This window comes from Oncorhynchus masou, chromosome 13 (genome assembly GCF_036934945.1).
Source record: "Oncorhynchus masou masou isolate Uvic2021 chromosome 13, UVic_Omas_1.1, whole genome shotgun sequence".
Classification (NCBI taxonomy): Eukaryota; Metazoa; Chordata; class Actinopteri; order Salmoniformes; family Salmonidae; genus Oncorhynchus; species Oncorhynchus masou.
In genome coordinates, this window is record NC_088224.1 from 18,473,752 (window position 1) to 18,498,258 (window position 24,507).

The window sequence follows — 24,507 nt, forward strand, 5'->3', positions numbered from 1 at the left end:
TGACCTCTCATCCCCTCTCCTCAGCTCTCCTCTGACTCCTAGGGCCTCACAAAAACCCTGCAGCACAATTATCATAACTGTCTTTATGACGGTTTATTAAAAAGTCTGTGTTACAAATGGGAGCCTGTTTCCTATATAGTATACTATCTTTAACCAGAGCTCTATGAGGTCTGCTAGGCCTATACAGCCAACAATGAGCCTTTTAAAGTTATTTTCCCCAACATTTGTGGAGATCACATTCATGGTAAATCCTGCACATGTTGGTTCAAGCGTAAATTACCTTTAAAAGTATGTTATAGTGCACTGCGTTTTAACGTGTCTTGCATTGAATCCCGGCCAAAGTCTGCTTATCCCGGCCAAATAACTATATATAGTTATTGAGCCTTTCTATCCAGACTTCCAACGCATCTCAAACCAACATCCTCTCCTCACAGACTACCTTTTCATCTGCGAATCAATCACCTTCTCCTGGCAACCACGGAATGCTCACTGTTTATCACCATGGCGATGACTGTCTTGCCAAGTTCTGTCAGCCTACCCATGATGCCCAGCAACCAGAGTCGCCGCGGGGTAAACAAACCTTGCTCTGCCTAGTTACCCCTAGAGACTGATCTAAGGTATGTTTTGCATTTCCACCTCTATTGGTTAAGGATAGGATTTGGGGAGGATACAGTGATGCTAGATGTGTGCCTAAGGCCATCTTGACCTGTACCCAGAGCTTATGCCAACACAAACTACAGATCGCCCACACAAATCAAGAGCTCAGTCAATAAACAAACTCATCTAATAGTAACATATTGACAGATCTGCATCAGAGCCAGGATGAAAATAGCTCCTGTGATTGGTGAGGGAGCGAGATGATGTGGGTCCCAAATGGCCCATAGGGTTCTGGTCAAAAGTAGTGCACTATATAGGGAATAGGGTGCCATTTGGGACGGTACCATGGAAGTCTCAGGAGACTACAGGCTTCAGGGTGTTGTTGACGTTGTCTCAGCGGGAGAGTCTGTTGGCAAGGCTTTCTCACAGCTACTGGGCTGTTGACTGAAGAAGAACATCCTGCCTGCTCTCGAACCACCGAACTAGCCAACACAACGTTCCTTCTTTCTCTCTATGTACAGTATATTCTCTCTCCCCTCCCTTTCCTTCTTTCTCACCTGTTGTCTGTATCTGTAGGATCCTGTCGTAGACTCCGTCTGACAGCTCGATCACCGCTCTACTCGCCTGGATCATCTGTAGACAGAGTACACAAGATCAGTTCATTACTTAGAGACACACAAAACATATGTATCAGTTCATTGTTACATTTCATGAATAACCCCAGAGAGATTAAGACCAAAAGCCTGATTAACTAAACACTTAGTGCAATTCCTTCTGGGACATGACTCCACTTTGTGAGTCTGGTGTTTGACAAATGAAGATAAACACTGCTGCTCCTAAGGGTCTGTCCACCACACAGACACACACTGCTGCTCCTAAGGGTCTGTCCACCACACAGACACACACTGCTGCTCCTAAGGGTCTGTCCACCACACAGACACACACTGCTGCTCCTAAGGGTCTGTCCACCACACAGACACACACTGCTGCTCCTAAGGGTCTGTCCATCACACAGACACACACTGCTGCTCCTAAGGGTCTGTCCACCACACAGACACACACTGCTGCTCCTAAGGGTCTGTCCATCACACAGACACACACTGCTGCTCCTAAGGGTCTGTCCACCACACAGACACACACTGCTGCTCCTAAGGGTCTGTCCACCACACAGACACACAGTGCTGCTCCTAAGGGTCTGTCCACCACACAGACACACACTGCTGCTCCTAAGGGTCTGTCCATCACACAGACACACACTGCTGCTCCTAAGGGTCTGTCCACCGCACAGACACACACTGCTGCTCCTAAGGGTCTGTCCACCGCACAGACACACACTGCTGCTCCTAAGGGTCTGTCCATCACACAGACACACACTGCTGCTCCTAAGGGTCTGTCCACCACACAGACACACACTGCTGCTCCTAAGGGTCTGTCCACCACACAGACACACACTGCTGCTCCTAAGGGTCTGTCCATCACACAGACACACACTGCTGCTCCTAAGGGTCTGTCCACCACACAGACACACACTGCTGCTCCTAAGGGTCTGTCCATCACACAGACACACACTGCTGCTCCTAAGGGTCTGTCCACCACACAGACACACACTGCTGCTCCTAAGGGTCTGTCCATCACACAGACACACACTGCTGCTCCTAAGGGTCTGTCCACCACACAGACACACACTGCTGCTCCTAAGGGTCTGTCCATCACACAGACACACACTGCTGCTCCTAAGGGTCTGTCCACCGCACAGACACACACTGCTGCTCCTAAGGGTCTGTCCACCACACAGACACACACTGCTGCTCCTAAGGGTCTGTCCATCACACAGACACACACTGCTGCTCCTAAGGGTCTGTCCACCACACAGACACACACTGCTGCTCCTAAGGGTCTGTCCACCGCACAGACACACACTGCTGCTCCTAAGGGTCTGTCCACCACACAGACACACACTGCTGCTCCTAAGGGTCTGTCCACCACACAGACACACACTGCTGCTCCTAAGGGTCTGTCCACCACACAGACACACACTGCTGCTCCTAAGGGTCTGTCCATCACACAGACACGCACTGCTTCCTCCCATTTATTTCTCCCCCAGGCAGGCATCCAAGTCAATGCGTGAGAGCCACTTAGCGGAATGAGATTGACATTTATGCTAATAATATTTAGGGCCAGGGTGAGCGTTTCTCACTCTGATCCATCAGGGATGAGGATGCATTCTCACTCAAAGCACGCACGCACGCGCACACGTACAAGCACACACACACGCACACACACACATGCACACACACACACACGTTGGGTTTACTATCTATGTGGGACCAAAATAATTATTCCCATTCAAATTCCTCTTTCCCTAACCTTTAACCCTAGACCAGTAACCACCTAACCCTGACCTTAACCCCAAACCCTAAACCTAACCTTAACCCTTATTCTAATCTAACACTAATTTGAACCCTGATCCTAAACTTAACCCTTAAGCCTAAAACTGCACTTGTGAAATGTTCCTTGTTTTACTATCCTTGTGAGGACTTTTAAATGCAAAAGGATAGTAAATAATGCATGCGCGCACACACACAGACACGCACGCACACAGACACGCACGCACGCACACAGACACGCACGCACACAGACACGCACGCACACAGACGCGCGCGCACACAGACGCGCGCGCACACACAGACGCGCACACACTCAGACGCGCACACACACACAGACGCGCACACACACAGACGCGCACTCGCACAAACACACATTTCTCACCTGGAAAGCTCTGCAGTTGTTTAACATTGAAAAATTACACAAAATGAAAATGTTACATTTTTCCATTTTGAGATTTAATCATTATTCAAAATGAAAAGAGGCAAAGTTATCTCCTGCGAACCCTTTCCTGGCTGTTCCACTAAAGCAAAGTGTAAGTGATTGTGTGTCATGGGAAATTACACACACACACACACTCACACACACACACACACGACAGTCTACTTCAACTCGTTCGGGGGAGTTTGCGAAAGTAAGCACTTTTTAGTCAATCATTAATCAATTTAAAATCTCTCTGGCTTTACTCTGGGACACAGCTAAAGGTGAAAGCTATAAAGATACCTCTATAAACCAGAGGGAACAGAACAGAGACATATTGTCATCAGATATCAGACATCTTACATAACAAAACTACTTACATTATGACCTACAGGTGTCGGATCTTAATTTGATCACCCTGTTGCAGGAGAACATTCCCGCTATACAGGAAATGTAAAACTTGTAGTGTATTTGAGGTTTTAAATGCTTCTGAAGTGTGTAATTTTCCCTTTGAAATTTCTGACATGATTTTTCCTTTATGAAAAATGGCTACAAAAATGTCCATTCATTTTATCCACATAATAATTCACATTTCCTTTTGCTGCAGGATTGTTTTCCTGCTGTATTAAACTGGCTCAAATGAAGATCCTATATCTGTAGACAGATGACCCCAGACATAATCTGACCAGTGGATTGTTCAATTAAAAGCACAGCTATCTGCCCAGTGGATGGTTCAATTTTTTAAAAAGCTATCTGACGGGCCAAGCATCCATTATCAATTACACTACTTCGAGGTATGGGAGAAAGAGAGAGAAGGGGGGTGCTGGCAAAGAGAGAGACAGAGAGGGAGGCAGGGAGATAGAGAGTGAGAGAGGGAGGGAGGGGGAAGGGAGAGTGGGGGAAGGGAGAGCGAGCGAGAGAGAGAGGGGGAAGGGGGAGCGAGGGAAGGGAGAGCGAGGGAGAGGGGGAAGGGAAAGAGAGAGGGGAAGAGAGAGCGATGGAGAAAGAAAGAGAGAGTGAGGGAGAGCGAGAGAGCGGGGATGGGAGAGCGAGAGAGCGGGGATGGGAGAGCGAGAGAGCGGGGGAAGGGAGAGCGAGAGCGAGAGAGCGGGGGAAGGGAGAGCGAGAGCGAGAGAGGGGGAAGGGAGAGTGAGAGAGGGGGAAGGGAGATAGAGGAGAGGGCCATAGAGAAAGAGTAGTTAAAAACATCAAAGAATCAGAAAGAAACAATCAACATAATTTAATTTGTATTAATCACCCAAAGCCCTAGAAAAAAATCTAATGTGAAGGATTGATTGATTCATTAATTATTTCTCACCATTTCATAAGTGGACACCACCCTGCGTAGGACGTCCGGCAGGGGCCCCTGAGACTCCATGGAGGGGTACTGCTCCTTCAGCTCAAACAGCAGCAGGGGGGCCCCATCAGCGCCCGAAAATCGGGCCCCCAGGGCCAACACACACTGCATGAGGTTAGCCACCGCTGACACCCCACACAGATCCCTGAACACTGCCACCGAGTTCTACAGGGACAGAGAGAGAAAGCGAGGAGAGGGGGGGGGGTGTTAAGGCAACACGCATATGTACAGTGCCTACGAAAAGTATTCAGACCCCTTGACATTTTCCATTTTCCACATTTTGTTACGTTACAACCCATAATGAAAAAGACAAAAACTGTTAATCATTTAAATTTGCCAATTTAATATCACACTTAAATAAGTATTCATACCCTTTACTCAGTACTTTGTTGAAGCACCTTTGGCAACGATTTCAGCCTCGAGTCTTATTGGGTATGATGCTACAAGCTTCGCACACCTATATTTGGGGAGTTTCTCCCATTCTTCTCTGCAGATCCTCTTAAGCTCTGTCAGGAGTGTTGCTGCACAGCTATATTCAGGTCTTTCCAGAGATGTTCAATTGGATTCAAGTCCGGGCTCTGGCTGGGCCACTAAAATACATTGAGACTTGTCCCGAAGTTACTCCTGCGTTGTCGTGGGTGTGTGCTTAGGGTCGTTGTCCTGTTGGAAGGTGAACCTTTGCCCCAGTCTGAGGTCCTGAGCGCTCTGGAGCAGGTTTTCATCAAGGATCTCTCTGTACTTTGCTCCGTTCATCTTTGTCTCAACCCTGACTAGTCTCCCAGTCCCTGCCTCTGAAAAACATTCCCACAGCATGATGCTGCCTCCACCATGCTTCACTGTAGGGAAGGTGCCAGGTTTCCTCCAGACATGACGCTTGGCATTCAGAGTAAAGACTTCAATCTTGGTTTATTCAGACCAGAAAATCTTGTTTCTCATGGTCGGAGAGCCTTTAGGTGCCTTTTGGCAAACTCCAAGTGGGCTGTCATGTGCCTTGCACTGAGGAGTGGCTTCTGTCTGGGCACTCTACCATAAAGGCCTGATTGGTGGAGTGCTGCAGAGATGGTTGTCCTTCTGGAAGGTTCTCCCATCCCCTCAGAAGAAGTCTAGAGCTCTATCAGATTGACCATAAGGTTCTTGGTCACCTCCCTGACCAAGGCCCATCTCAGTTTGGCTGGGTGGCAAGCTCTAGGAAGAGTCTTGGTGGTTCCAAACTTCTTACATTTAAGAATGATGGAGGCCACAGTGTTCTTGGGGACCTTCAATGCTGCAGACATTTTTTGGTACCCTTCCCCAGATCTGTGCCCTAACACAATCCTTTCTCGAACCTCTACGAACAATTCCTTCGACCTCATGGTTTGGTTTTTGCTCTGACGTGCTGTTCACTGTGGGACCTTATATAGCAGGTGTGTGCATTTCCAAATTATGTCCAATCATTTGAATTTACCACAAGTGGACTCCAATCAAGTTGTAGAAACATCTCAAGGATGATCAATGGAAACAGGATCCACCTGAGCTCAATTTCGAGTCTCATAGCAAAGGGTCTGAATACTTATGTAAATAAGGTATTTCTGTTTTTTATTTTTCATACATTTGCTAAACTTTCTGTTTTTGCATTGTCATAATGGTGTATCGTGTGTAGATTGCTGATAAAATAATAATATTTAATCCATTTTAGAATAAGGCTGTAATGTAACCAAATGTGTAAAAAGTGAAGGGCTCTGAATCATTTCTGAAGGCACCATATATAAACACACACACACACACACACTTTCCCTGTATTGGTGATGCAGTGGGATTACATATTGTAATCCCCTGCTGAGTGATTAGAGTTGCTGAGGGTTTATTCATGGGACAAACTGTCACATGGTTTCCTGGGATACCATCACTGAGAGAACATCTGATTGAATTATAGAAGCTTTATGAGTACATAATTAAAGAGACAACCACAAATCGAATGTGTCACTACCACACTAATTAAATGAATGATTATTATGGTCATTCAACCTCGAAAATCTAAATCAAAAAGTTTTATTTAACAACTGACATTGACAGAGAGGCTGTTCTAATCTCTTCATGATGCTTGCCTTCAGAGTTTACGTGTGTGTGTGTGTGTGTGTGTGTGTGCGTGTGCGTGCATGCATGCGTACCCACTTATGTCCATACGTAGCTATGTGCGTACATGCAATTGTGTGTGTGTGTCTTCACTATCTGTTTGCATTAGTGCATTAGTCTACAACATCATAGTCTGGCATGAATCCCAGTCATCTCCAGCCTAAACAGATTAGAGCAACTCCATATCACTTAGACAGCCAGACTAATGGTAACAGTTACAGGTACCATAACCTTACCATAACCTTTCCATAATCTGTCAGTCTAAAGCAGAGCTTCATAGATCAGGCTAAATTGCCAGTTTAGACACAGTAAATATTATCTCACTGGTTCTGTGTTGTTTTCCTCCATTCAGTCTGCAGCTGTTGATGTCTCTGGAGGAATGACCATGTCAGCCATCTTTAGCTGAGTCATAATTTAGTGATCACTGAGATTGGACCCTCAAGGGGTTGGGATATATATCCTCCTCTCCTCCTCACCTGCATGTTCTCCCGCATGTCTGTGGCTTCCTTCAATGATGGGGCCGCCATTTTGAAAACATCATCCAAGGCTTTGACCCCCAGGTCCCTGAGTGCAGCGTACTCCCTCCCTCGCCTCGCCTTTCGCACAGACAGCCCCCGCTTGTGGGACTTGCCCCCTCCTCTCCGGTTGGTGAGAGCCACATGGACGAACAGCCGGGCGTACGGGAGGTCCTCCCCCATCAGAGACTGTAATGGTACATGCCGGTAGCCTGGCTGTAAGCACTCCAGGGGAATGGTATACTGACCTGTTGTAAAACAGGGGAGATTAAAATTGATGTACAGTGGTGTTAGACAATGAAATGACCATGAGAAGATAGTGAATGGTCACTCACTCTTTAAGTGCTACCAAGTGTTCTTTATCTTAGTTAGTGATACTTCCCCAGTGAACTAGCGATGACCTTCACATGGCTGAAAGGTTGTTGTAGTATCACTAGTTCAACCCAAAGCAGACTGGACACCGGACGAGCAGTCCGTGCAGAGCTGACCTTCGCCCTCCCGCCACTACTGACCTGCTGACCTTTGCACTCGTTCCAGTACTAACCTATGAACTCGTCCCCTATGAATTCATCATCAAGCACCACGAAGCGCACCATGGCCAGCTCGGGCAGGTTGATCTGGAACTCAAAGCTTTCGTCGAAGATGGGGTTGTCTCCGTTCTGCACCACCGTGCGGGTGCGGCGCTCGGCACAGTCGGCAGGGATACCATGGATCTCCACGTAGACGTACGGGTCCACCACATCTCCTTTAGCTCCAGAACCACACGGACGGGGCAAGTTCTGACCACTGATCACCTGCATGGATGGATTGGTTTGTTGATTGTTTGAGTGTCAATTTGTGTGTTAGTTTGTTTGTCTGTTTGATTGTTCATTTGTTAGTTTGATTGAAATGTTCCCGCATCTTATTTTAATTCAGGTGCAAGTGAAGTGTACTAAATTACAAACAATACCATTCAACCATGAAGGAGTCAACCAGCCAGGCAGTGTGTAGGAGCCTCTATTAAACTGATAGAAATAGACAGACAACAGTGGTGTTAATCTGCTAGCCACTCACCTTAACATGGAGCAGCTGAGGGGACACACCCGGCACAGATTCTCTTGTATTGGCGCAGAAATATGAAACCTCCTGTCGCATGATGGTGGGTCGCAGTACATACCCACAATTCCCGTTCTGGCGGAACCAGGCGATGTTTAGGTCCATCATCAACCCGGGCGTCTGGTAGTTCATAGCCACAATCTGGCAACCGCACTTCCACAGGTCCTGTGGGTTCATGTTGCTGGAGTCGATGCGCATGGCGCTGGGGTAGACCCGCGACAGGAAGCGCTTGTTGTAGTTGACAAAGTCTCCCGGGCGCTCGCTGGCGCAGCGCACCGCTAGGGTCTCGTTGAACGAGCAGAACTCCCAGGGTTTCTGGGTTGAGAAAGACTTCTGGAAGTCTGTGAAACGTACTGACTTGCACAGAGTCACCAAGTCCGAGAGCTCCTTCAGAAGCTGGAACCGTTTAGAGGGAGGAGCAGGGGTCAGGGTTTTCACGCTACTAGTAACACCCCCCGCCACCTTTCTGTCCCCCCTCTCCTCCTCCTCCTTCACTGTTACCAGCCGTCATCCTCTGGCACATCTCCGCCCCCTCGTCTTCATCAGTCACATCCCCCTCCGTCTCACCACACCCCTCTTTCAACTTCTGCCCCTTCAGCAGGATCTTGCCCCTCAGGGCATGGGGCGAGGGCAGGTACCCCTCCCCTTCCCCGAGGGGCCCCGTGTACAACCTCTCCCCTAGTATCCTCCTCAGGTGCTGAAGCATGACTCTCTGCTGGCAGGGGGAGCAGTGGTTCTCCAAGCACAGGATTAGAGGACACTCTGACGCTGCGAATGAAAAGCACCCAATCACGTCCAGGACACAGCGGAACAGGACAGGCGAGGTGAGGGTGTAACCAGTATAAACCACGGGTTCGTTGTCAGGGCCGTCCCACACGTCCACCTCCACACACCTGCAGCCCATCTTTAAAGCCCGGATGTAGCCGGTGATGTCAGAGGGCCCCCTGAACTGGTCCTCGATGAGGTAGGTGTTGTGGGAGGAGTTGATGTAGTAGTGGGATAAGGGCTGGCTCATGTCCTGGCACATCTGGCTGTGCTCCGGGTCAAACAAGTGGCACTCCAGGGAAGTAAGATAGCTGGTGAAACCGTCCAATGAGAGGCAGCCCTGGCGACGGCCCTCCTCCGACGGCTCGTGGGATTGGATGAGCTCAAGACTGGTGTCTTCAGTCACCTAGACAGGGAGGTGAGAGCAGAACAGAGAGATTCTCTTGAAGTGACATACAGTACCAGTCAAAAGTTTGGACACACCTACTAATTACAGGGTATTTCGTTATTTTTTTACTATTTTCTACATTGTAGAATAATAGTGAAGACATCAAAACTATAATAACACATGGAATCATGTAGTAACCAAAAATTAGTTAAACAAATCAAAATGTATTTTAGATTTGAGATTCTTCAAAGGAGCCACCCTTTGACTTGATGACAGCTTTGCACACTCTTGGCATTCTCTCAACCAGATTCATTAGGTAGTCACCTGGAATGCATTTCAATTAACAGTTGTGCCTTGTTAATTTGTGGAATTTCTTTCCTCAATGCATTTGAGCCAATCAGTTGTGTTGTGACATGGTAGGGGTGATTTCCCCCTCTAGGGGAGGGGGGAATCTGTGTCGTATACAGAAGATAGCTCTATTTGGTAAAAGACCAAGTCCATATTATGGCAAGGACAGCTCAAATAAGCAAAGAGAAATGGCAGTCCATCATTACTTTAAGACATGAAGGTCAATCAATGCAGAACATTTCAAGAACTTGCAATCCAAATTTGAGATTTTTGGTTCCAACCACCGTGTCTTTGTGAGACACAGAGTAGGTGAACAGATGATCTCTGCATGTGTGGTTCCCACCGTGAAGCTTGGGGGTGGAGGTGTGATGGTGCTTTGTTGGTGACATTCATTTATAATTCAAGGCACACTTAACCAGCATGGCTACCACAACATTCTGCAGCGATTCGCCATCCCATCTGGTTTGCGCTTAGTGGGACTATCATTTGTTTTTCAACAGGACACCACCAGGCTGTGGAAGGGCTATTTGAACAAGAAGGAGAGTGATGGCGTGCTGCATCAGATGACCTGGTCTCCACAACTTCAACCCAATTGAGATAGTTTGGGATGAGTTGGACCGCAGAGTGAAGGAAAAGCAGTCAACAAGTGCTCAGCATATGTGGGAACTCCTTCAAGGCTGTTGGAAAAACATTCCAGGTGAAGCTGCTTGAGAGAATTCCAAGAGTCTGCAAAGTTGTCATCGAGGCAAATGGTGGCTACTTTGAAGAATCTCAAATACACTTTGATTTGTTTAACACCTTTTTGGTTCTTACATGATTCCATATGGGTTATTTCATAGTTTTGATGTCCTCACTATTATTCTACAATGTAGAAAATAGTAAAAAATAAAGAAAAACCCTTGAATGTGTAGGTGTGTCCAAACTTTTGACTGGTACTGTAGTTCTATTCAGTAAAACCTGATACAACAACTGTCCATTGGAGTTATGGCTGTTATGGTGACCATTTTACCGCCATACCGGTGGTCACGAGTCATGACTGCAGTCAGATTCTACATGACCGTTTAGTCACGGTAACTAGGCATCTCCAAAACTGTGCTCTGATGCTGCTGATGGTTATTAGAAGCATACCAAACTTGCTAACTGCCAGTCTCTAATGGCCTGGTATTCAGAGCTCTATTGTTCCTCTAATTACTAATTACGCAACATTTCTACGGGCTATGCAATTGTAGAGTTTTGATGGCCTCTATTAAAAAGAGGAGGATCCCATCAGATTTCTATAATCTAGGACTACTATATTTATTTCTCAACTTTACTAATATTAAGCACATTGCTTCGCTTTACAACATGAGTATAGCCTACCGAGCTGGCATGAAAATGAACAACGGGAAAAGCGTCCTCCATTATCTATTTAAGTGCAAAAATGATACATATTTTTGCAAAATCAAAACTAATTTCACACACATATGATGTAATATATGTAAAGACAAGATTAAATTAAGAATAGTCTGATGGCTGACAATATTATAATTTGTGAATGATGGATTATCACTGAATGATGCCCAGCATGTGCAGTAAGGCAAGAAGCAGTGCATTCTTTTTTCCCCAGACTTTTTCAAATCGTAGTCACACACATCACGTAACCTAGCCCATAGGTCTATATGTTTTGATAAGGTTTGTATCACAACTAAAGTGGCCAAATAACTCCAAATGTGGCCTAGGCCGAGCACCGTGGAACACGCTTAGAGAGCACGTAGCCTACAGAGCCTAGTGAAAGATATGTTCTTATAAACTCAGTCATTACACAATCATGTGTGAAAACAGTTTTGACTGGCCACTATTTAAAAGAGCATCCTAGCTTTCTCGTGCTGCTAGTAGGCCCAGGCTATAACAGATACATTTCTTCTTTATTTGCAAATGTGGCCTTTTATAAACATATTTCAAGCAACTATACTGCACTTTATATGACTGGAGACATTAGCAGAATCTTTTGTAATATGTCAAATTTAAGGCTTGTCAACTCTGCTGACACGGACAAACAATCAATAAAAACAACGTTGTCCATAAAATAGGCCGAGAGAAGGGAAGACACAAATATAGTATGACGTCCATCTAAACTGGAGGAGGAAATGATTGTCCAAAACCATACAGACCCAACAATGATCAATATTGAATAGGTACAGTGCGCATAAATAACTCTAAATTAAGCATATGGGAGGACATGTGTCTTTGTTAACTGCTGAACACAGAATAGTGCGAACTCCCTCAGAAAATATCCTTTCTATTTTATTCAGCTACTGTATGTTCAATTGTATTATTCATACTATAAAATAATGCCACAGAATTCTAAGCAAATCTTGTCTGCTAAATGAACTAGTGTAGCCCACAGCCATATGGCATAGCCTCAGAATATGCTATTCTGTTATTCTGAAATAGGCTTATTTTTCTTCATATCATGTTTCTTTAGACCTGTCTAAAATAAATCATGGATTTATTGTGAAAGTGGAGGCTATATGACATGGATTTATTAGACTTTTTAAAAGGTAGATGTTCCAAAGGTCTGCATCAGTGGCTTGTGGGCTATGTGTGGAAGCCTGGAGACGCTAAATGTGTTCATGTTAATTGTTGGTCAACTACCGTGATATCGGCAGTTTTTTGCATGACAATCACCGGCTGACAAAACTGACCGCCACAGCCCTAGTTGCAGGGACACTTTATTTCTTATCAGCTAGACAGAGCTAAGAAGGACAGAAGAGAAGGAAAAGAGAGGAGAAACAGGGAGAGAGAAAACACAAGAACAGTTCTTCTGGTATAATATTCCTCTTCCCAATCATTACCTGAGCCACGCCCTGCTCAGCCTCCAGGAACTTCATCAGATCCTTGGTATCTAGGAACTCCTTGTTGCTAGAGAACTGCACAAGCAGGAAGTAGATCTCCGGTCGGGTGCAAAGTTCGTGAAATACCTCAATGAACTCCTCCTTGGTGATCCTGTCCTCTATTTCTCCTCTTCTGTTGTCTGTGTTACCTATACCCACCACCTCAGTTCTAGTCCCAGCCCCATCTCCTTTACCGACCACCTCAGTTCTAGTCCCAGTCACATCTCCTTTACCCACCACCTCAGTTCTAGTCCCAGCCCCATCTCCTTTACCGACCACCTCAGTTCTAGTCCCAGTCACATCTCCTTTACCCACCACCTCAGTTCTAGTCCCAGCCCCATCTCCTTTACTGACCACCTCAGTTCTAGTCCCAGCCCCATCTCCTTTACCGACCACCTCAGTTCTAGTCCCAGCCCCATCTCCTATACCGACCACCTCAGTTCTAGTCCCAACCATTGCTTCAGGTAGAGCCATAGCCCCAACATCAGTTCCAACTCCAGTTGTCCGAGCCCCCCTCGTCCTCTCTTTGATTCGATGGAGCTCCTTAAACCTGCGTTCTACTTTCCCACTCCTCACTCCAGGGTTAACACTCTTGATCAGTCCTACCGCCGACCGCAAACTGATCCCCTCCTCCTCTCTTCCACCGAGTCCATTTGAAACAACCTTAGAGGAGAACATCTCTGCTAGCCAGACGAGACGAAGGCTGTCCTCACTGCTGGCTATCATATCCATGGCATGCTTCCCATACAGAATCAGATACCTAGGATGAGACAGAGAAGGATTACAAGGAGATGTCGTCATAATTTAAAGATACTAGGGTAGGAAATAATATGGGAGATGAGCCAACTCTTCCAATTGTTTTCATTCACTTCATTGTCTCACTGGGACTTCCATTTCGGTGCCAGTGGATATTCAGATTGTTACAGTATGACATCACTGGGCCATGGAGAGTTGGCTAAACTACAGCACAACCAGATCTGGCAACCCGGAAATACTTTGTCGACATGTATTTTACATCAAGATCTGGCAACCCAGCAAGACATTGACGACATGTATCCTACCTCAGGCCAGTTACCCAAACGTTGGCCACCTCTGCCGAGTTAGCTACCAGGTCCAGAGCTTCATAGGTCTCTCCGTAGATGATAGAGAAGGCACAGTCCTCAGAGATCTGGTCATAGATGCCGTTGGTCCTAAATGTCTCTGTGTTGCGGCCGGTGCGGACCTGGAATGACACAAAGAAGGATCCAATCAAAAGTCAGTGAAGGAACTCGGTGAAACAATAGGAACAGTATACAAGGAGTCAACTGTTCCTATTGCTTCACCGAGTTCCTTCACTGACTGATTGTTCTATTTGGCTCCAAGACAGTGCTGAAGAATAGTCAACTCCTGATGAGTGCAAACTCCATTTAAATGTATTGCAGATCATCCAATTAAAATGGTTCTGGTTCAGTGCATAAACACACTCATGGCATTCCCCAGCCATTGCATTTATCAGGAGTTAACTCTATTATGATTCATAGCATCCCTGTCTCCACTTTGTTCTCCTCCTGGGTGTGTACCTCTCTGATGGAGGAGACGGCGATGCGGGCCTTATCTGACTCCTTCTTGGAGGGCTCCCATCGCAGGGCCTGCAGACTTGACTCCAGCAGGTAGTAGCGTTGGTAGACGCGTGAGTTGGAGCGCACCTTCCGCAGCTCAGTACCCCTCACCTGAGACAAACAGCACGTCAATTGTGCACAGACCTTGATCCTATTCACTGGGAAGCAAACTGGACGAAATAGACTACCTGGCCAATGAAAAACGCCTGTTTTCGTTTTCCGTTGCAAAACATTTTTCAACGGTGTGCACTAATGAATAACTGGAACCAACAGACACTGCCACTGCAGAACTGTATAACTAGTTTATTACTAGTGTGTGTAATAGGTGATGTTCCCCACCATAGCACTGATGCAGTCTGCAGCGCTGCTGATCTTCCTCTCAGAGAGACTGCTGCTGAAGGAGACCGTCTTCTTCCTCTCACGACCAGCACGAGAACCATCCTACAGAGAGATAGAGGGAGGGATGGAGGGAGGGAAACAGAAGGGAAGAGGATGAGAGGGGAAGCGATAGGAGGAAATTGGGAAAGTGGAGAGAGAGTGGAGCAGAGGGAAAGGGAGAAAGATATTAATAAGATATTAATACAGATACACTCTGTTGTTGTTTCTTCTGATATCATGTGTCAGAGTGCCTTTGCCCTTCACCCTTAACCCATTAATCAAACACTGATGGGCTTTGAGAATTCTAAATCCGATTGTCCTTCATGACTTTGGCCTCCAAATCGTCTGAGTTCTAAATCACTCTTCCGCACAATCAACCACTCAAAAGGGCAGCTTGAGAGAGACAGAGACAGAGAGAGAGAGAGACGGAGAGAGAGAGACATTAAAGGGAAGGATGACAACATTGTTTGGGGGTGGTGGGGTGGGTTTAATTAATGGAAATCACTGGACAGACAGGAAATACCATCCAGATGCATTTAAAGACTTGTTTCTCTCGCAGTTCAAAGACCTGTGTCTATTCTATGTATAGCTTAAAAGTCAGATTACTGTTATTGGTACCAAATGGCACCCTACTCCCTATATAGTGCCGTACCCTATGGGTCCTGGTCGAAAGTAGTGCACTATAGGAAAATAGGGTGCTATTTGGGACGCAAACAGACAGTAACAGACTCTAGAACTAGGATATGTAGTTCTATGAGGTTCATGTGGTAGCCTCACACCAGCAGAGGTTTGCGTGTCTGTTAGGCTGGAGGAGCAAATGCCATGTGACCAATTCAATAGACTGATTAAATTGAAGTCTGTATAGGGCCACTTCATACTGTATGTAATAAACTCACACAAAAAAAGAAACGTCCTCTCACTTTCAACTGTGTTTAATATCAGCAAACTTAACATGTGTAAATATTTGTATGAACATAACAAGATTCAACAGACATAAAATGAACAAGTTCCACAGACATGTGACTAACCTGAACTGGGATAATGTGTCCCTGAACATCCCAGACATGCTCAATGGGATTGAGATCCGGGCTCTTCGCTGGCCATGGCCGAACACTGACATTCCTGTCTTGCAGGAAATCAAGCACAGAACGAGCAGTATGGCTGGTGGCATTGTCATGCTGGAGGTCATGTCAGGATGAGCCTGCAGGAAGGGTACCACATGAGGGAGGAGGATGTCTTCTCTGTAACGCACAGCACTGAGATTGCCTGCAATGACAACAAGCTCAGTCCGATGATGCTGTGACACACCGCCCCAGACCATGATGACCATCCACCTCCAAATCGATCCCGTTCCAGAGTGCTCGGTGTAACGCTCATTCCTTCGACGATAAACGCAAATCCGACCATCACCTTGGTGAGACAAAACCGCGACTTGTCAGTGAAGAGCACTTTTTGCCAGTCCTGTCTGGTCCAACAACGGTGGGTTTGTGCCCATAGGCAATGTTGTTGCCTGTGATGTCTGGTGAGGACCTGCCTTACAACTGCACTACAAGCCCTCATCAAGCCTCTCTCAGGCTATTGTGGACAGTCTGAGCAGTGATGGAGGCAATGTGCGTTCCTGGTGTAACTCAGGTAGTTGAAATGTTTATACCTGTCCCGCAGGTGTGATGTTCGGATGTACCGATCCTGTGCAGGTGTTGTTACATGTGGTCTGCCACTGTGAGGACAATCAGCTGTCCGTCCTGTCTCCCTGTAGGACTGTCTTTGGCGTCTCACAGTACGGACATTGCAATTTATTTCCCTGGCCACATCTGCAGTCCTCTCATGCCTCCTTGCAGCATGCCTAAGGCACGTTCACGCAGATGAGCAGGGACCCTGGGCATCTTTCTTTTGGTGTTTTTCAGTCAGTAGAAAGGCCTTTTTAGTGTCCTAAGTTTTCATAACTGTGGCCTTAATTGCCTACCGTCTGTAAGCTGTTAGTGTCTTAACGACCGTCCCACAGGTGCATGTTCATTAATTGTTTATGGTTCATTGAACAAGCATGGGAAACAGTGTTTAAACCCTTTACAATGAAGATCTGTGAAGTTATTTGGATTTTTACAAATTATCTTTGAAAGACAGGGTCCTGAGAAAGGAATGTTTATTTTTTTGCTGAGTATATGTCTACACACACACACAACCTCATTACACGTATCAATACAAAACACACACACACACACACAACCTCATTACACGTATCAATACAAAACACACACACACACACACAACCTCATTACACGTGTCAATACAAAACACACACACACACAACCTCATTACACGTAACAATACAAAACACACACACACACACTAATCTCTGACGTCAATATAGACCCTGAACACATTACCTTGAAAAGAGATGAGCTGGTCACACACAAACACACTCTTTCAGTTGTAAACAAGTGGCCAATGTGCACATGTAAACGAGCACAGTGAGAAAACACACTTACATACACCCTGTGTTCACTGTCTTCTAACATTTTCGTCAAAGAGCCATGTAACCTTTTAAGGTCTGCAACCTCTGCTTGAATTATATAATTAGCCACGCTACCTTAGACTGAGGGGTGTGTGTGTGTGTGTGTGTGTGTGTCGGTGGAAGACAGAGCAAGAAAGGAAAAAAATACAAATAAAAAAGAAACAAAGCTTTGGTCCTGAACTGTTGTCCTTTGAGGCTTTAAAACCATGATTTTGAACATTCAAAGCAACTGGGAAACGTCCATGACAGGCATTGTAGTCCCCTTAGCTTGCTATGTAACTTCTGAGTGATAGGAAGCACAAACACCACCACAAATCAGCCTATACCACTGCACACATACTCGTCGTAACTATGACAACTAGCATAGCCTTGTCAGCAAATGACTGCTGTCTGAACACACACAAGTCCGGTCACTTGTAACTTGCTGTTTCGCCAGTCAGTATTCCAAAACAGAATTGAAAAACAAAAGTGATTTGAGCATTAAGGCCTGCAGTGTGAACAAGGCTTTAGAGACTCATGATTGATGACATACTTTGCACTGACACACACATGCAGGTACCAGCAGGCTCAAACACCTGGCTGTGATCATCTGGGATTTCTGTGTTAAAACACAAACATATACACACCACCAAAAACCATCATGCTAAAAACATTATACATCTTCTGGACGGTGGCTCAGCATTAAAAAGGTTAGTACAAACTATGATCATATTTGTCTCACTTCTGCACCTGTATGTGTGTGTATCTGTGTGTCTGTGTGTCAGGGTTGAGGTCAATTCCATTTAAATTCCAGTCAATTCAGAAAGTAAACCAAACTCCAATTCCACATTGTCCTCATTGAAAAGCATTGAATAGAATTGACATTTCAGTGTACTTCCTGAATTGACTGGAATTGAAATGGAATTGACCCCAACTCTGTTGTGCATGTGAGTGTGTTAATGCATCGATGCGTATTTGATACAGTATGGGACAGGAAGTCAATGTTACAACGCAGAGGATAAACAGGAAGTATGAAGTGGTCATGTCATTCACTCAGCAACAACATGATTCAACACCATTTACTACGCAACACCCACACCAATTCAGAACCAGCAGATAGTCGAGTCAAAACCACCAACTAAGAGCTTACCAGAAGTGTCTCCTTCTTTACAAGTCTTTGATGTTCCAGATGAGATGCAGGTTTGAGGATGATTCAAAAGGCAGACATGAAAAGGTCATTGTGACAGCAATCTAACCACAGTTTCTGCTGAAAAGGTCACTGCCGGAGCTCTCTTGTAGGCCTTCAGCGAAGCCCCAAACCCACTGAAACACTAGAGGCTGCAGGGTACAGGAGTATGAGCAATCAATATGTGAATATTTGTTTGGTTGTTTGGGCATGAACATAGTATTTGTTTCAAATGTAGAATGCATCAGTGGTGCCTTGGTGAATTAGGGGCTGATGATGAATCTAGTAATGGTTCTCTCTCTCGCACACCAACATATTTTATGTGAAGAGCCCTCACCTCAGCACTCCTCCATAGCAACAGCTGGATTACCATCCAGACTTCTACACTCTCCTGCTGTGTGTGTGTGTGTGTGTGTGTGTGTGTGTGTGTGTGTGTGTTGCAGAGAACAGGCCTAGCTGTGTATTGTTTGGCTGTGGTTACTTGCTCTAAAACAGCCTGAAGCAATGTGAATTGGTGTAAAGGTGGTCCAAAGCAGGCTAAAGTGGGCTAAAGATTCCAGTCAGTGTTAACTAAAGTAGCAGGTCAGAGGAGCTACAACTCAAACCATATCCCTCTCCAGCTGCCTGCCAACCCCCCAAGCTAACACTGTTCTCTCAGTCAGAAAACACATAAAAATAACTTTCTCTCAAACACACACACAATCTCCCACATTACCATATATGGTGGTTAGGTTGTCTAAGACATGCACACACACATATTGAGGCAATCATTACTACACATACAATAATACAAAGACTGGATTTGTTAGTTCATCAAACAGTTGAAAATAAAATAGATAAAACAAGTTCCAAAGAGACTCACCACACCTGTGTGTGTTTTGGTGTCCGTAACTGTGACGAAACAGGAAGCAAAGACAACAGTTTGTCTCTGTGATTCTTACAGGTAGATGACAAAGTCCCTTTGTCTTATCGTTATCTCCACTAACATGAACTTCAGTCAGAGACAGGGCACTACCTAGAGATAGGGCACTACCCAAAGACAGGTTACTACCCAGAGACAGGGCAATACCCAGAGACAGGGCACTACCCAGAGACAGGGCACTACCCAGAGACAGGTTACTACCCAGAGACAGGGCACTACCCAGAGACAGGGCACTACCCAGAGACAGGGCACTACCCAGAGACAGGGCACTACCCAGAGACAGGGCACTACCCAGAGACAGGGCACTACCCAGAGACAGGGCACTACCCAGAGACAGGGCACTACCCAGAGACAAGGCACTACCCAGAGACAGGTTACTATCCAGAGACAGGTTACTACCCAGAGACAGGGCACTACCCAGAGACAGGGCACTACCCAGAGACAGAGCACTACCCAGAGACAGGTTACTACCCAGAGACAGGTTACTACCCAGAGACAGGTTACTACCCAGAGACAGGTTACTACCCAGAGACAGGGCACTACCCAGAGACAGGGCACTACCCAGAGACAGGGCACTACCCAGAGACAGGGCACTACCCAGAGACAGGGAACTACCCAGAGACAGGGCACTACCCAGAGACAAGGCACTACCCAGAGACAGGTTACTACCCAGAGACAGGTTACTACCCAGAGACAGGTTACTACCCAGAGACAGGGCACTACCCAGAGACAGGGCACTACCCAGAGACAGGGCACTAGCCAGAGACAGGGCACTACCCAGAGACAGGCCACTACCCAGAGACAGGTTACTAGCCAGAGACAGAGCACTACCCAGAGACAGAGCACTACCCAGAGACAGGTTACTACCCAGAGACAGGGCACTACCCAGAGACAGGGCACTACCCAGAGACAGGGCACTAGCCAGAGACAGGGCACTACCCAGAGACAGGCCACTACCCAGAGACAGGCCACTAGCCAGAGACAGGTTACTAGCCAGAGACAGGTTACTAGCCAGAGACAAAGTACTACTTAGAAGGCACAAGAGCACCCTTACCTACCACCCACTCTGAGACAGGGTACTAACCAGAGCACCCTTAAATACCTTCCCACCCTGAGACAGGGTACTAACCAGAGCACCCTTACCTACCTACCCACCCTGAGACAGGGTACTAACCAGAGCACCCTTACCTACCTACCCACCCTGAGACAGGGTACTAACCAGAGCACCCTTCCCTACCACCCACCCTGAGACAGGGTACTAACCAGAGCACCCTTACCTACCTACCCACCCTGAGACAGGGTACTAACCAGAGCACCCTTCCCTACCACCCACTCTGAGACAGGGTACTAACCAGAGCACCCTTACCTACCCACCCTGAGACAGGGTATTAGCCAGAGCACCCTTACCTACCTACCCACCCTGAGACAGGGTACTAACCAGAACACCCTTACCTCCCTACCCACCCTGAGAGAGGGTACTAACCAGAGCACCCTTCCCTACCACCCACTCTGAGACAGGGTACTAACCAGAACACCCTTACCTACCTACCCACCCAGCATGAGCATTAGACAAAAAGAGAGGAGAAAACAGGCCTGTGTTTCAAAGTAGTACACTATATAGGGAATAGGCTACCATTTGGGACAGCACAGGGGTGAAATTAGGACAGGAAGGAAGATCTCTAACCAACTGCAATGAGAGAGGAGGAGAGGGGTAAGACAGGAGGGAAGGTCTCTAACCAACTAAAAGGAGAGAGGAGGAGAGGGGTAAGACAGGAGGGAAGGTCTCTAACCAACTAAAAGGAGAGAGGAGGAGAGGGGTAAGACAGGAGGGAAGGTCTCTAACCAACTAAAAGGAGAGGAGGAGAGGGGTAAGACAGGAGGGAAGGTCTCTAACCAACTAAAAGGAGAGGAAGAGAGGGGTAAGACAGGAGGGAAGGTCTCTAACCAACTAAAAGGAGAGGAGAGAGGGGTAAGACAGGAGGGAAGGTCTCTAACCAACTAAAAGGAGAGGAAGAGAGGGGTAAGACAGGAGGGAAGGTCTCTAACCAACTAAAAGGAGAGGGGAGGAGAGGGGTAAGACAGGAGGGAAGGTCTCTAACCAACTAAAAGGAGAGGAAGAGAGGGGTAAGACAGGAGGGAAGGTCTCTAACCAACTAAAAGGAGAGGAAGAGAGGGGTAAGACAGGAGGGAAGGTCTCTAACCAACTAAAAGGAGAGGAAGAGAGGGGTAAGACAGGAGGGAATGTCTCTAACCAACTAAAAGGAGAGGAAGAGAGGGGTAAGACAGGAGGGAAGGTCTCTAACCAACTAAAAGGAGAGGAAGAGAGGGGTAAGACAGGAGGGAAGATCTCTAACCAACTGCAATGAGAGAGGAGGAGAGGGGTAAGACAGGAGGGAAGGTCTCTAACCAACTGCAATGAGAGAGGAGGAGAGGGGTAAGACAGGAGGGAAGGTCTCTAACCAACTAAAAGGAGAGGAAGAGAGGGGTAAGACAGGAGGGAAGGTATCTAACCAACTAAAAGGAGAGGAAGAGAGGGGTAAGACAGGAGGGAAGGTCTCTAACCAACTAAAAGGAGAGGAAGAGAGGGGTAAGACAGGAGGGAAGATCTCTAACCAACTGCAATGAGAGAGGAGGAGAGGGGTAAGACAGGAGGGAAGGTCTCTAACCAACTAAAAGGAGAGGAAGAGAGGGGTAAGACAGGAGGGAAGGTCTCTAACCAACTAAAAGGAGAGGAAGAGAGGGGTAAGACAGGAGGGAAGGTCTCTAACCAACTAAAAGGAGAGGAAGAGAGGGGTAAGACAGGAGGGAAGATCTCTAACCAACTGCAATGAGAGAGGAGGAGAGGGGTAAGACAGGAGGGAAGGTCTCTAACCAACTAAAAGGAGAGAGGAGGAGAGGGGTAAGACAGGAGGGAAGGTCTCTAACCAACTAAAAGGAGAGAGGAGGAGAGGGGTAAGACAGGAGGGAAGGTCTCTAACCAACTAAAAGGAGAGGAGGAGAGGGGTAAGACAGGAGGGAAGGTCTCTAACCAACTAAAAGGAGAGGAAGAGAGGGGTAAGACAGGAGGGAAGGTCTCTAACCAACTAAAAGGAGAGGAAGAGAGGGGTAAGACAGGAGGGAAGGTCTCTAACCAACTAAAAGGAGAGGGGAGGAGAGGGGTAAGACAGGAGGGAAGGTCTCTAACCAACTAAAAGGAGAGGAAGAGAGGGGTAAGACAGGAGGGAAGGTCTCTAACCAACTAAAAGGAGAGGAAGAGAGGGGTAGGACAGGAGGGAAGGTCTCTAACCAACTAAAAGGAGAGGAAGAGAGGGGTAAGACAGGAGGGAAGGTCTCTAACCAACTAAAAGGAGAGGAAGAGAGGGGTAAGACAGGAGGGAAGGTCTCTAACCAACTAAAAGGAGAGGGGAGGAGAGGGGTAAGACAGGAGGGAAGGTCTCTAACCAACTAAAAGGAGAGGAAGAGAGGGGTAAGACAGGAGGGAAGGTCTCTAACCAACTAAAAGGAGAGGAAGAGAGGGGTAAGACAGGAGGGAAGATCTCTAACCAACTGCAATGAGAGAGGAGGAGAGGGGTAAGACAGGAGGGAAGGTCTCTAACCAACTGCAATGAGAGAGGAGGAGAGGGGTAAGACAGGAGGGAAGGTCTCTAACCAACTAAAAGGAGAGAGGAGGAGAGGGGTAAGACAGGAGGGAAGGTCTCCAACCAACTAAAAGGAGAGAGGAGGAGAGGGGTAAGACAGGAGGGAAGGTCTCTAAACAACTAAAAGGAGAGAGGAGGAGAGGGATAAGACAGGAGGGAAGATCTCTAACCAACTAAAAGGAGAGGGGAGGAGAGGGGTAAGACAGGAGGGAAGGTCTCTAACCAACTAAAAGGAGAGAGGAGGAGAGGGGTAAGACAGGAGGGAAGAGAAGTAGACAGAAGAGAGAAAGAGCAATAGGAGGAGGGATAAAAAAAGAGGAGAGGTGAGTTTGGGGTGTGTGAGGCATAACAGCATGTGGAGCTTCTCCCCTACTGACATGCCCCTATCCAAAAACACACACAGAAGCCAAATCCTCTGACTTCATTCAAAAGGCCAGGAATGTCATATGTCCAGTTTTCCTACATACTGTACCAGACAGGGATTGATCCCATCCCGAGGAATTCTTGAGATGAACCATACAGGTTGTTTTCATGGGGGCAGCAAGGGTGTGCAAGGAGGAATGGGCAGGGGAATGAGAATGAGCAACTAGGGTGCTAGCTAGTGCATGGTAGTCAACTACTTGTGGGAAGCCTAAATGTGTTAGTCTTCAGTGTGTAGACTATGTGGCTCACTGAGCATGGTGCTTGCAATGCCAGTATGGGGGTTTGATTCCCGCTGGAGACGCCCATATGAAAATTTATATTTGTATCTTGCGCTGCACAGTTTGTGTGTTGCAAGTAAGACATGTGATGTAGCTAATCACCACATCAAACAAACTCGTGGAAGATAGCGGCGTATGTCGAGCAGCAGCGAAGAGAAGTCATTTAACGCCACTTTACAGCCCAGTGTGGGACGGAGCTGGTTATTGTAGACGCAACACAACTTTCCTGAAGCGTGAGAGAAAGCTAAACACATTTCTGTTTCTGACAATCCTATCCTGGCAACGCAGAAACAAATGAAGTCAATGGGTAGGAGGAGAAAATGGAGATGGAGAGTTTTACGACCCAGCTAGCACATAATGTTCTGAGAACCATCTGTTTCTTAGAGCTTGGTGAGAGGTTGGTTGTCCCATGGTTATTCTGGGAATGGTGCAGGACAGTGGCTTGGCTTTGGAACATTCTCTGCACATTTAAGGAACTTTCTTGCTATTTCATTACTTTAACATAACGTTTCCTAAAAGTTCAAACATGTTTACATTTAATAACATTTTTGGTAATGTTCTAAGAACATTCTACAACTGGTTTGACATTGGAAATCGTTCAGAGAACATGATGAAATAACCTTCTCCTGTGGGAATTTCAATAGCTCCTCATAACACTTCCACCAGGTTTCCTCAGGATTCTATTTCAAGTCATGTTCTCAAATTGTTCCGAGAACGTTAAGAAACAGTGTTATTTGT

The 24,507-nt window shown here is 46.6% G+C and overlaps 1 protein-coding gene across 1 annotated transcript in view; it reads right to left on the reverse strand.

Moving 5' to 3' along the window:
• The window catches only part of LOC135551852 (inactive phospholipase C-like protein 2), a 38,564-nt gene that overhangs the window by 10,451 nt on the left and 3,606 nt on the right, over nt 1–24,507 (reverse strand). The window contains 10 exon segments of the mRNA XM_064983111.1: nt 1,155–1,230; nt 4,721–4,924; nt 7,348–7,634; nt 7,931–8,180; nt 8,440–8,944; nt 8,946–9,652; nt 12,817–13,615; nt 13,917–14,077; nt 14,415–14,564; nt 14,793–14,894. Of these exon segments, the coding sequence (XP_064839183.1) occupies nt 1,155–1,230; nt 4,721–4,924; nt 7,348–7,634; nt 7,931–8,180; nt 8,440–8,944; nt 8,946–9,652; nt 12,817–13,615; nt 13,917–14,077; nt 14,415–14,564; nt 14,793–14,894 (3,241 nt within the window).